Source organism: Dendrobates tinctorius, unplaced genomic scaffold (genome assembly GCF_039654945.1).
Source record: "Dendrobates tinctorius isolate UK_male_01 unplaced genomic scaffold, ASM3965494v1 ptg000156l, whole genome shotgun sequence".
In the NCBI taxonomy this organism is placed as follows: Eukaryota; Metazoa; Chordata; class Amphibia; order Anura; family Dendrobatidae; genus Dendrobates; species Dendrobates tinctorius.
The window spans coordinates 22,124,999-22,139,036 of NW_027361823.1; the positions used below are offsets into that span (position 1 = coordinate 22,124,999).

Below are 14,038 nucleotides of genomic sequence, written 5' to 3' on the forward strand. Positions count from 1 at the left end.
CAATAGATGGATGGATTGTGGATTTCTTATTTTTTAGGTTGTCTCAGTTCTATCGCGTATGTCTTTTAAATAGGGACAGATATGTGGATTTGTACTGAGTGGATTTTGGTTCAGTAGATGAGACTGCTATTTTGAAAATGTTTAACTTTTAGAAAGTGCAAACTTAGACTATACAGTCATAAAACGTGCCACATTTTTCAATGTCTCATGCTGGTTGATTAAATTTGTCTCATTTATACACTGTCTATTCCACATTTACACAATTTGTTAGTTTACTTTGCGTCAAAATTTGTGTGCCAATGTTGAATATTTTATCTAATTGACACACCTTTCCTGACTGATTTCTGAAAGGCCACAGAAATCTCCGCTCAAAAAAAAAAAAAAAAAAGCTACAATGCATAATATTAAGCCAAAGTTCTGGCGCTTGTAGCCTAGAACAGCAGCCACAGCGTGCCTAATGTCAGGATTAACAAGTCAGGCATACATGGGTTGTGGTGTCTAGCACAGAGCAAGAAATGTTGGATTCAGTCAGCTCATTCCCCCAACTATTAATTACTAGTCGTGAAACAAAATGAAATGGTACATCAGCTCTTCAAAATGGCCACTAAATTGGAATTGAGGGAACTGTACGTAATGCAGTTTAAATGGGCGACATAATTAATAGGCAATTCGGCAGTTGTATTTATGTAGTGATATGTTTAGCTTTCCTAAATCCTAAAGATCTGTGGTTGTCATTTTAATATCTACAGTGCCTATGTATAAGTATCTTCAAGTTGTCATTGTTGTAAGCGACAAATTGTTCCAAATATACACATTAAAATGTGACAAAACTAAGTAGCATAGTCCTGCATCTTTACTATATTACGATCTTAACAGCAGTGACCGAACCCAGAAATGCACCAGCCGTGTATTACTGTTCAGTGACACTGAAAAGTACTTTATGCCTTTTGATACTTGGTTATTAAATATAAAGTTTTCGAAAAAAATGTCTTAGTAGACTTCATGATGTAACCTTCCGTAAAATGCACTCGACTATGGTCAAGTGATGAAGGCAATCAGCAATAGATGTCCTCTTAAAGAACAAAGATTTATTTTTTAAACCTATTCACTACTAGACCATTGATTTATGTTCTGATCATTAATAAGCTCCTATTATAGGCTAGACCAGGGATCTCAAACTCGGCAGAGTAAATGGGCCGCACATAAAAAAAATATGTAAGCTGGCGGGCCGCATTCGTTTCCAACTTAATACAGTACAAAATTATTGTTAAACAATTGTTTATTTGATCTACTATAAGAATTCTATATTATTGTACTATAATACTGCTAGGTTTAAACTTAACGGAAATTTGCAGGCTTACTCCACATGCTTAATTTAACAATCCAGTTTTCCAGTTCAAGTGTCGCAAAATTCAGTCTGGCTGCTCAGTTGGCAGCGTTTGCCAGATACGAGAATGTCAAGATTGGGCTTTAAATTGAGCGTTGGCCAATTGCAATGTTGCACGAAGATGTTCATCTGTCTTGACCGTAATGCTGATTTGTTAAGCTTCATTGAAGAGAAAAACTGTTCGCATATGTATGTACTTCCAAACATGGCCATGTTCCTGGCGGTGGCTTTAAGAAGTTTTGGAAATTTTTCTTGTGCGACAAACTGATAGAAATCTGGAACACCAGTGTCCATATACTTCTGTTTAAGAACAGTGTCACATTGCAAGTCCACAATCTCCATCTGCAGATCTTCTGAAACACAAGCAATGTCTACCGCAAACGGAGTGGCGAAGAGTGCAAATTCAGTTTCAAGCTCCTGAAACTCATGAAAACGTCTATCAAACTCTTGTAGTAACTGAGAAATTATATTGGAATAGTAGTTCAAGCGTTCTGGTTCAGCTCGTACCAGCGACTGCATAGATGAGAAATGAGCCAAATTGCCAGACTGCTGCTGCTGGGCCCACTAAGACAGCTTACATCTGAATGCTTTTAGATTATCAACATCACTGTAATCATCCGCTTTGGGCCCTGGAGCTTCAAGTTGAGTGCGTTGAGGTGTTCTGTGACATCTGTTAGAAACGCTAAGTCAGATAGAAAAGCTGGGTCAGAAAGTTGGAAAGAGTCATTATCTTTCAACACTTCCCCGACTCAACCATCTGACCTCGGTATGATGCAACAAGTCTCCATATTCACTGTCCATATCAGACAAGAAAGAAGTGAACTGCCTATGGTTAAGACCTCTTGCCCATATAAAGTTAACAGTCTTAACCACAAAGTCCATAACTTGTTTCAGTGGTACACTTTTTCCGCACAGCGCTTCCTGATGCAGAATGCAGTGTATTGCACAGAAAGGACCTGACAATGAAAGCTGGTTTCGTTTTGCTTTCAATCCCACAACACCAATGTTTTCAGAACACATGCTGGTGCACCGTCCGTGACCACAGACACCAGTTTATCCCATGGCAGTCCTGCTGTGTTAATGCAGCCTTCAAGTTCTTTAAAAATGTCACGACCGGTCGTTGTGCCTTTCATTGGTAATAAATTCAATTAATTCCTCGGTTATGTTTAGGTTTTCATCAACCCCACGAATGAACAGAGCACAGTATGAAGTATCTGTTAACCCGGTCCTCTCGTCAAGCGCTAGGGAAAATGCTTCAAAACTTTGAGCTGCTGTAATCAGTTGCTGATGAACGTCACTAGCAGATTCAGTGATTCTACTAGCAACACTATTTGCCGACAAGCTGATACCTTCGAACAGTTTCTTTTTGTCCTGACAAATAATTTCACTTGCTTTTATAAAAGTCTTTAATGAACTGACCCTCAGTAAACGGTCGTGAATGTTTTTCTATCATGTTACTGAGTACAAAACTGGCTTTTACAGAAGCTTCACTTGACTTGTTAACACATGAGAAGAAGTTTCGCTGTTTTTTAAGAGATGATTTCAGCTGCTGAAGCTTCTCCTCTGTCTGCCAGACAGTGCTCCCTACTGTTCTCCATGCTGCGTCATGTAATGTCGACGCACATTGTAGTCCTTAAGCACTGTGACAAACTGAAAACAAATCAGACTCTGGGCTCTCTCTCCAACCTCCGTGACAAAATATAAGTTTTCCCACTTTTCCTGAAATATATTTTTTTTTCATCAGCAATCTTGCGCTTTTTTGATGACGTTGCCATCATGAATGTATGGGCAGTTACAGCACAGGTATGAGGGCTCTGTACCTGTATGTACGGGGCAGTTACAGCACAGGAATGGGGTCTCTGTACCTGTATGTACGGGGCAGTTACAGCACAGGTATGGAGGCTCTGTACCTGTATGTACGAGGCAGTTACAGCACAGGTATGGGGGCTCTGTACCTGTATGTACGGGGCAGTTACAGCACAGGTATGGAGGCTCTGTACCTCTATGTACGGGGCAGTTACAGCACAGGTATGGGGGCTCTGTACCTGTATGTACGGGGCAGTTACAGCACAGGTATGGGGGCTCTGTACCTGTATGTACGGGGCAGTTACAGCACAGGAATGGGGGCTCTGTACCTGTATGTACGGGGCAGTTACAGCACAGGAATGGGGGCTCTGTACCTGTATGTACGGGGCAGTTACAGCACAGGTATGGGGGTTCTGTACCTGTATGTACGGAGCAGTTACAGCACAGGTATTGGAGCTGTGCGCCTGTATGTATGGGGCAGTTACAGCACAGGTATGGGGGCTCTGTACCTGTATGTACGGGGCAGTTACAGCACAGGTATGGGGGCTCTCCTGTATGTACGGGGCAGTTACAGCACAGGTATGGGGGCTCTCCTGTATGTACGGGGCAGTTACAGCACAGGTATGGGGGTTCTGTACCTGTATGTACGGAGCAGTTACAGCACAGGTATGGGGGTTCTGTACCTGTATGTACGGGGCAGTTACAGCACAGGTATGGGGGCTCTCCTGTATGTACGGGGCAGTTACAGCACAGGTATGGGGGCTCTCCTGTATGTACGGGGCAGTTACAGCACAGGTATGGGGGTTCTGTACCTGTATGTACGGAGCAGTTACAGCACAGGTATGGGGGCTCTCTTACTGTATGTACGGGGCAGTTACAGCACAGGTATGGGGGTTCTGTACCTGTATGTACGGAGCAGTTACAGCACAGGTATTGGAGCTGTGCTCCTGTATGTACGGGGCAGTTACAGCACAGGAATGGGGGCTCTGTACCTGTATGTACGGGGCAGTTACAGCACAGGTATGGAGGCTCTGTACCTGTATGTACGAGGCAGTTACAGCACAGGTATGGGGACTCTGTACCTGTATGTACAGGGCAGTTACAGCACAGGTATGGGGGCTCTGTACCTTTATGTACGAGGCAGTTACAGCACAGGTATGGGGACTCTGTACCTGTATGTACGAGGCAGTTACAGCACAGGTATGGAGGCTCTGTACCTGTATGTACGGGGCAGTTACAGCACAGGTATGGAGGCTCTGTACCTCTATGTACGGGGCAGTTACAGCACAGGTATGGGGGCTCTGTACCTGTATGTACGGGGCAGTTACAGCACAGGTATGGGGGCTCTGTACCTGTATGTACGGGGCAGTTACAGCACAGGTATGGGGGCTCTGTACCTGTATGTACGGGGCAGTTACAGCACAGGAATGGGGGCTCTGTACCTGTATGTACGGGGCAGTTACAGCACAGGTATGGGGGTTCTGTACCTGTATGTACGGAGCAGTTACAGCACAGGTATTGGAGCTGTGCGCCTGTATGTATGGGGCAGTTACAGCACAGGTATGGGGGCTCTGTACCTGTATGTACGGGGCAGTTACAGCACAGGTATGGGGGCTCTGTACCTGTATGTACGGGGCAGTTACAGCACAGGAATGGGGGCTCTGTACCTGTATGTACGGGGCAGTTACAGCACAGGTATGGGGGTTCTGTACCTGTATGTACGGAGCAGTTACAGCACAGGTATTGGAGCTGTGCGCCTGTATGTATGGGGCAGTTACAGCACAGGTATGGGGGCTCTGTACCTGTATGTACGGGGCAGTTACAGCACAGGTATGGGGGCTCTCCTGTATGTACGGGGCAGTTACAGCACAGGTATGGGGGCTCTCCTGTATGTACGGGGCAGTTACAGCACAGGTATGGGGGTTCTGTACCTGTATGTACGGAGCAGTTACAGCACAGGTATGGGGGTTCTGTACCTGTATGTACGGGGCAGTTACAGCACAGGTATGGGGGCTCTCCTGTATGTACGGGGCAGTTACAGCACAGGTATGGGGGCTCTCCTGTATGTACGGGGCAGTTACAGCACAGGTATGGGGGTTCTGTACCTGTATGTACGGAGCAGTTACAGCACAGGTATGGGGGCTCTCTTACTGTATGTACGGGGCAGTTACAGCACAGGTATGGGGGTTCTGTACCTGTATGTACGGAGCAGTTACAGCACAGGTATTGGAGCTGTGCTCCTGTATGTACGGGGCAGTTACAGCACAGGTATGGGGGCTCTGTACCTGTATGTACGGGGCAGTTACAGCACAGGTATGGGGGCTCTGTACCTTGTGTGCTGTGGTCATAAATACACAATGCTGACAGACCGCACTGATCGGACAGTCGTCGCCTATAGAGCGGTATGACAACCCCTGCAGTGAGCCTGCTGTGAGAGGCTGATTTGCTCCTGCTCCATCCACAGCCAGAACTTTACACCCAGTTACTAATCCCGACAGTGAGCGGCAGCACAGCTCTGCAGAAGCAGCCCACGTGACACAGTGCAGTGTGGGTAACACACAGCGCAGTTATTAACCCCTCCCTAGCCGGCGCCAGCACACAGCGCTGTATAAAATGTACCCGAGTCTGTGCTGGGAGAAAGCTGCAAACTGCTCCCACAGGTCCTGCAGTGATGAGTCATGTGATCAGTCACATGGGAGGGAGGAGTCACCAGATGGGATGTTTATGTTGTGAAGAGAGGTTGTTCTAGTCACTACAGAGCAGCGCACTCCTCTCTAGCATGAGACATGTGGGGGGCCGCAGATGCCTGCCTCAGTGGCCGCATGTTTGAGACCCCTGGGCTAGACCTTTATGAAAAGACCTTTCTGAACACTGTTATAGTGATGAGTGAATGTTCTCTGATGGAGTGTTTTCCTAGCCTGCTCAGGTGTTATCCAGTTATCTTGGGTGAACTCTGATAATGTTCGCGTCCCTCCAGCTGCAGGTTTATCGGCTGTTGGGCAATCCCCGCATGTGTCGCGACTGTTTGTTAGGCAATCCCAAACATGCAGCCGCAGTGACTCTGTAACATATTATCTGCGCTCACCCAAGATCTCGGATAACTCTTTACCCGAGCCCGTTGGCTCATCACTACACTGTTTATTTACAGGACAACCTTCACAACTTTAGACTGTGAATGCCAGTGGATGACCTTTCGGTGCTGTGTAATAACTTACATTTTTCTGTTCTTTAGAGTAACAGAGTTACTTTAAAAATGGACGTCTCTCATACTGAGCACTCGCATGTTATCGGTAAAGGTGGGAACAACATCAAGAAGGTAATGGAGGAAACCGGCTGCCACATCCATTTTCCCGATTCCAACCGAAACAATCAAGCTGAGAAAAGTAACCAGGTACTGATTTTTATTTTGCTGCCGGCCACAGCTTTATGGATGAAAGCAGCTGTGATTCTCTACTCCTGTACCACCACTTTAATGGTAGCCAGGCTCTGCCGGAGCTGCACTTGTCTGCCTTGCTTCTTCTCTGGTGTACTATACTTACAAAAAAATCCTATTTTATCCCTTTTTATAAAAAAAAAATGGGTGGGGTTTTTTTTAAAAATAACAAAACAAAAAAACAATAGTTTTTTGTTTTAATGGTGGTGATAGTATCTTAGAACTGATATGCTTGTTTCAGTTAGGGTACCGTTACACATAACGATGTCCCAGCGATCCCACCAATGATCCGACGTGGATGGGATCTCTGGGACATCGTTAGCTTATCGCTGGTGAGCTGTCACATAGACAGCCCCTCCAGCGATCAGGACCAGAGAGCACGCTGGTTAACAACGTAAACATCGAGTTTCTAAGGGCTGCGGGGCCCTTAGAAACCCGATGTTTACCCTAGATACCAGCGTGCACTGCAGGCAGGGCGGGAGGTGGAGGCAGAGCGGCGCACAGACAGACCAGCAGAGCTCTGCTATCTGCTGCTCCGGTCTGACAGACTGGAGTAGCAGATAGCAGAGTTACTCCGGTCTGTGCGCCGCTCTGCCTCCACCTCCCGCCCTGCCTGCAGTGCACGCTGGTATCTAGGGTGAACATCGGGTTTCTAAGGGCCCCGCAGCCCTTAGAAACCCGATGTTTACATTGGTAACCAGCGTGCAGCGTCGCTCATCGCTGGCTCCCGCTGCCACACGCAGCGATGTGCGCTGGCCAGCGGGAGACCAGCGATGAAAAAATGGCCCAGGCCGATCCAGTACGATCAGCGATACCCGGCAGGGGGGCCGTTCGCTGCTGGATGTCACACACAGCGGTCTCGCTGGAGAGATCGCTGATGTGTCACAAAACCAGCGATCTCGCCAGCGAGATCGCTGTGTGTAACGGGCCCTTTAGTCTGCTACTACTTGCTGCAGCAAGATTTCTTGTGGTAGTTGAGTTTGAGAAATGTTTTCAAAAATTGTGGCTACATTTTGCCTGTAGTCTTCTTGTTCCCATAGACCATTTGTGGTTACACAAGCATGTCACAAAGAGCAGCTATATTGCACAACATTAGACAGTTTGTACTGTGATTTATTTATTACTTCAAACGAAGTATCTCCTACTGATTGTAGACATTTTATTTATTTTTTTTTTTTTGTCGTTCAAAGTAATCTATCAAATGTGTGAGGTTGCTTTCTCAGAACAAGGTGTGGTCCGATTATGGTTTCTATCTCATTACAACTTCCACTCCAATGACTAGAGATTGCATCTTCACTCCTGGAATGGAAACCATGAGTGAGTCAGCAGTGACATCATAAGACCAGACGGAGAAAATCCCAGGGCGCTAGACATTTTTTGATGGGGAACATATGTGATAATTCTTAATGCAGACTAAGGTTCTTCCAGGAATGGAGTGCACTTAACTACATATATTCAGTACAAAGAAGATGGCATGTTTGTCTGTGGTTATAACTTTATTTGGATGTTACAGTTCTGTGCTTAAATTTGCAATCTAAAAACAAACTATTTGGCCAACAAGGACAGAGTTTGCCATTTCGATCCTCAGGTAGTTCAGCGGGTCATGAACTTTGGATTTCCATGTGGCTTAAGAAGTACAATTTGTTCCTTCTTGTTTTCTCCACTTTTTTATTCATTTCTGACTTGAAAGTTTGCATTGATAATTCCATGTGTGAATCCCACTTTAAAGGCTGTATGAGATTACAAAAATGGTCCGCTCTTAATGGATTGTCTGTTATGGATGATTAGCCACATAGTTTTCTAGAGATGAATGAGTCCAATATACCACATCTGATCCCTTTCTCTTCCTTAGGTATTGCAACAAATTTGGCTAAAGCAGCTTAGTAATTCATGGGGGCGTCCGCAATTTAAGTTTAGGGTTTTTTGTTTTTTTACTGCGGTGGCTTGCTCATTGTGGCCACTGGCTTGCTCACATAATCTCATTTAATTTTGCATTGCAGGTGTCAATTGCTGGGCAGCCTGCTGGAGTTGAATCTGCAAGAGTAAGAATACGAGTAAGTTTTTGTGTAGTTTTTTTTTTTTTTTAAACGTATTAATGTACAGCGTTGCACATCACATGCTCTTTACTTACTGCCTAAAAGCGTCTGTCGCCTGTGCGTTCTCCACATGTCATGTCCTGTATAGGATGCCCAGATTGGGGGGGGGGGGGGGGGGCTGTCATGTTGAAATACAAGCTATTCCCTACACACTTATTAGCTTTATTAAATTTAATGAGCAAGCAGAAGGCTCACACTCCTAATTCTCCTCTGTCACTAAGTAATGCTGCGAGTGGTCACATGAACTCATCTGCAATCTGTTTGGTACTCACCCACCCACAAGCCCTTAGCACAGCATCTAAATCCCTGACTGCAGTTTATTGGGAAAAAAAAAAAAAAAATACAGATAACACACTTTGCCGATTGTCTCCAGTCCACAGAGTCTCTGGCGCTGCTCCCAGTGACCGGTAGTGGCTGTGGTGCTGATGTCACATAGGCAGTACAGCAGCTAATCTGTGAGCTCAGCAGCTTTGCCCCTTATGAATGGATGGCGTGCCCAATCAGAGCTGCTGAACTCGCTAATTAGCAGGTGTTAGCTCCACAGTCCATACCGGTGCTGGAAACTAGGCGCTGGACCTGGGGGTGGTGAGTAAATTGCTCTTTGTTTTGTCTTTAAAAGGGACAACCCCTTGAAAGGATGTCCTAAAATACAGTGCACAGTCGGTTGAAAGAGGCACTTAAACTCTTAATGACGAAGCCACGTTTTTTACTACTATCACTTTGTGGTAATTACCCTGCAATGCTTCCATGTATCCCAGTGAATTTGAGATTGTATTTTTTTTTTTTATAGCACATTATGTTTTATGCTGGTAAATTTATGTTATGTATTGTTTATTTTTAAAAATTGCATATTTCTAGATATGATTATCCCTTTAAACCAACTAGTCACACCACTCAAGCACATTAGTAAATAACATTTCCCTCATGCCTGCTTTAGGTCGTCACCATTTTTAAAGTTTATTTTTTTTAGCGTTTTAGAAGGTTTAAAAATGTAGCAGTAATTTTTTCATCAAGGAAATTTTCAAAATGTATTTTTCAAAGGACCTATTCAGTGACTTTGTGAGCCTGTATATTGGAAAAACCCCAAAAGAGAGATATATATATATATATTATTATATAATATATTATATTATATATTATATTATATTATATATTATATTATATATTATATTATATTATATGTCTGTATACCGTATATACTCATGTATAAGCCGAGATTTTCAGCCCATTTTTTGGGGGCTGAAAGTCACCCTCTCGGCTTATACGCGAGTCATATACCGGGGAGGGGGAGCAGGGGTGTCGGAGATCATACTCGCCTCTCCTGGCACTTCTCTGCAGCCTCTGGGTCTCCTTCTGCTGTCTGCTTCCTGCATTCAGTGGTCACGTGGTACCGCTCACTAAACTCATGACTATGTGCATATTTAATGAGCGGTACCACGTGACCAGCTGAATGCAGGAAGCAGAGGGAGAAGCAGGGGCTGCCGCTGCAGAGAAGACCTTTTGCTAGAAGTGGTGAGTATGACGGGGGCAGAGTGATATTCACTCCGTGCACCGCTGTGTCTCCGGGTCCTGCTGCTGTGACCGCAGAGAGCGTGATGACGTAGATCCAGGAGACACAGCGGTGCACGGCTTGGAACGGGGACAGGTGAATGTTGCCACTGCCAGGGGCTCAGGACGCCGGCACCTGGCCACCAGCGACGGAGAGGTGAGTGTGTTTTTTTTTTTTTTTTATTGCAGCAGCAAATAAGGGGTATATATGGAGCATCTTATGGGGCAGCATTAACCCTTGTGGAGCAGCATATGGGGGGTATTTATGGGGCAGCATTAACCCTTGTGGAGCAGCATACAGTTGTGGCCAAAAGTATTGACACCCCTGCAATTCTGTCAGATAATACTCCGTTTCTTCCTGAAAATGATTGCAAACACAAATTCTTTGGTACTATTATCTTCATTTAATTTGTCTTAAATGAAAAAACACAAAAAGAATTGTCCTAAAGCCAAATTGGATATAATTCCACACCAAACATAAAAAAGAGGGTGGACAAAAGTATTGGCACTGTTTGAAAAATCATGTGATACTTCTCTAATTTGTGTAATTAACAGCTCCTGTAACTTACCTGTGGCACCTAACAGGTGTTGGCAATAACTAAATCACACTTGCAGCCAGTTGACATGGATTAAAGTTGACTCAACCTCTGTCCTGTGTCCTTGTGTGCACCACATTGAGCATGGAGAAAAGAAAGAAGACCAAAGAACTGTCTGAGGACTTGAGAAGCCAAATTGTGAGGAAGCATGAGTAATCTCAAGGCTACAAGTCCATCTCCAAAGACTTGAATGTTCCTGTGTCTACCGTGCACAGTGTCATCAAGAAGTTTAATGCCCATGGCACTGTGGCTAACCTCCCTAGATGTGGACTGAAAAGAAAAATTGACAAGAGATTTCAACGCAAGATTGTGTGGATGTTGGATAAAGAACCTCGACTAACATCCAGACAAGTTCAAGCTGCCCTGAAGTCCGATAGTACAACGGTGTCAACCCGTACTATCCGTTGGCGTCTGAATGAAAAGGGACTGTATGGTAGGAGACCCAGGAAGACCCCACTTCTGACCCTGAGACATAAAAAAGCCAGGCTGGAGTTTGCCAAAACTTACCTGAAAAAGCCTAAAACGTTTTGGAAGAATGTTCTCTGGTCAGATGAGACAAAAGTAGAGCTTTTTGGCAAAGGCATCAACATAGAGTTTACAGGAGAAAAAAAAAGAGGCATTCAAAGAAAAGAACACAGTCCCTACAGTCAAACATGGCGGAGGTTCCCTGATGTTTTGGTGTTGCTTTGCTGCCTCTGGCACTGGACTGCTTGACCGTGTGCATGGCATTATGAAGTCTGAAGACTACCAACAAATTTTGCAGCATAATGTAGGGCCCAGTGTGAGAAAGCTGGGTCTCCCTCAGAGGTCATGGGTCTTCCAGCAGGACAATGACCCAAAACACTTCAAAAAGCACTGGAGACTTCTAAGGTGGCCAGCAATGAGTCCAGACCTGAATCCCATAGAACACCTGTGGAGAGATCTAAAAATGGCAGTTTGGAGAAGGCAACCTTCAAATATCAGGGAACTGGAGCAGTTTGCCAAAGAAGAATGGTCCAAAATTCCAGCAGAGCATTGTAAGAAACTCATTGATGGTTACCAGAAGCGGTTGGTCGCAGTTATTTTGGCTAAAGGTTGTGCAACCAAGTATTAGGCTAAGGGTGCCAATACTTTTGTCTGGCCCATTTTTGGAGTTTTGTGTGAAATGATCAATGTTTTACTTTTTGCTTCATTCTCTTTTGTGTTTTTTCATTTAAGACAAATTAAATGAAGATAATACCAAAGAATTTGTTTGCAATCATTTTCACGAAGAAACTGAGTATTATCTGACAGAATTGCAGGGGTGTCAATACTTTTGGCCACAACTGTATAGGGGGTATTTATGGGGCAGCATTAACCCTTGTGGAGCAGCTATTGGGGGGTATTTATGGGGCAGCATTAATCCTTGTGGAGCAGCATATGGGGGTATTTATGGGGCAGCATTAACCCTTGTGCAGCAGCATATGGGGGAGTTTATCTATGGAGCATCTTCTCGGACCACCATTTAACCCTAGACTTATACGCGAGTCAATAAGTTTTCCCAGTTTTTTTGTGGCAAAATTAGGGGGTCGGCTTATACACGAGTATATACGGTATTTAAAATTGCTGTTGAGCATTTTAACTCTTCAGTTGCATTTCAGGAATTTAATGCAAACTGGCATGACAGGAATGAAAAAATGTTATTTTTACCACCTAAATGTCGCTAACTTCTGAACAGGTCACTATAGCCGCCAGACTCTAAGGCCGCTATTTGGCCGTGAATTGCCATAGGAACCATCAGGACCACACAATCATGATCTCAGGGTGCTGACTGGAGCCCCCACATTGTTACCCATTTAGATGCTGTAGTCACTGATAGCAGCATCTCAGGGGTTAAGCAGCCATGGTCAGTGCCAACACCAATAGTGACTGATGCAGCAGGTTGTTGGCTATCGTGTACAGCCGACAGCTGCAAGATTGTCACCTATCGAGGGGATGCTATTCTTAGATCGCAGGTCAGTAAAAAAATGTTTTGGTGGTCATTAAGAGGTTAAGTAACTTGTTTTTCCATTTCAAATCTATTTTCTATATACATTAAATGCCTGGCAACACTTTTTTTTTTTTTTCTTTCTTTTGTTCAGTGTTCTCTTTTAAAGCCTTAGACATAGGAAAAAAAAAGTTCTTATGTTTAGTATTTCATCTTAGTTAATTGCAATCTGTGATTTTCAGTCATTTTGTGGCCATTGCCCCCCCCCCCCCCCCTCTGTCATCTAGATTGGATATGAGCTTTGGGTGTCCAGGGCTCTGCTGCCTTTGCTTTCTTTCGCACAGCTCCAGTGCTAATAATTCTCTTTCCATATTTTCCACCATTATTTCCCAACTCTCCACTGCAGCTCTGTGTACAAACCACTTTTCTCCTGCAGTCTCAAACACTGATAGGAGGGGAGAAGGAGCGCTGTTCCCCACTCCCTTCTCACAGCATGGGTGTCACACAAATACAGAAGGATATGTACTACAACTGCAGCCCGCTCCTCCTGTTTTCAACTGGACTATATTTTCTGAGTACTAGTCCAGTGTTTCCACAATTCCAATCCTCACGGCCCCAGCAAGTCATGTTTTCATTACTTCCATAGTGTTGCACCAATGAGAATTCCCGATGCCTTGATATGTCATTCACCTGTTTATTCATGACATCCAGAGAACATTTTGGGGGCTGTGAGGACTGGAATTTTGGAAAAGCTGAGATACTAAATAGGGAGGAAATTGCAATTTGCTCCTTATATTAAAATCAAAAGTAAAAAATGTTAGTGTGATGTCAGATCTAGAAATCGCCAATTTAACAACCACCATAGGCGATGGCATCCATACAGTGGTGATTAGTACTTATACTACTGCATCAATGTAATGGCTGTTTGTGTTTTTTGTATTTTTTTTCCCTCCATTGTTAAATCTCAAGATCTGTCTTAAGCTCTACAAGTTCCTACATTTTTTTTTTTTTTTTTCCCCCCCACCTGGCATTTACAGTAATCATTAGATTTTCCAGTCTTATTTGAAGCCGCATATTCTTGCTCTGTGCACGGATGTCCTACAACATCTGATTAGAGGTTTCTCTGGCTGGGTGAATACCATTGTGCTGTTTTGGAAAAGAAACCCTTTTCTATAATGGTTTGGCTGTTTTTAGTGACATATTTCAGATATCCTCCGTTGCTTTGTG

General features: G+C 44.3%; 1 protein-coding gene across 4 annotated transcripts in view; it reads left to right on the top strand.

Moving 5' to 3' along the window:
• Positions 1 to 14,038, top strand: part of BICC1 (BicC family RNA binding protein 1) — a 291,846-nt gene that overhangs the window by 238,656 nt on the left and 39,152 nt on the right. For all 4 annotated transcript variants that reach the window (XM_073548254.1, XM_073548256.1, XM_073548255.1 and 1 more), the window contains exons 5-6: positions 6,426 to 6,584; positions 8,627 to 8,680. In XM_073548254.1, the coding sequence (XP_073404355.1) occupies positions 6,426 to 6,584; positions 8,627 to 8,680 (213 nt within the window). The remainder of the gene's footprint in view (positions 1 to 6,425; positions 6,585 to 8,626; positions 8,681 to 14,038) is intronic.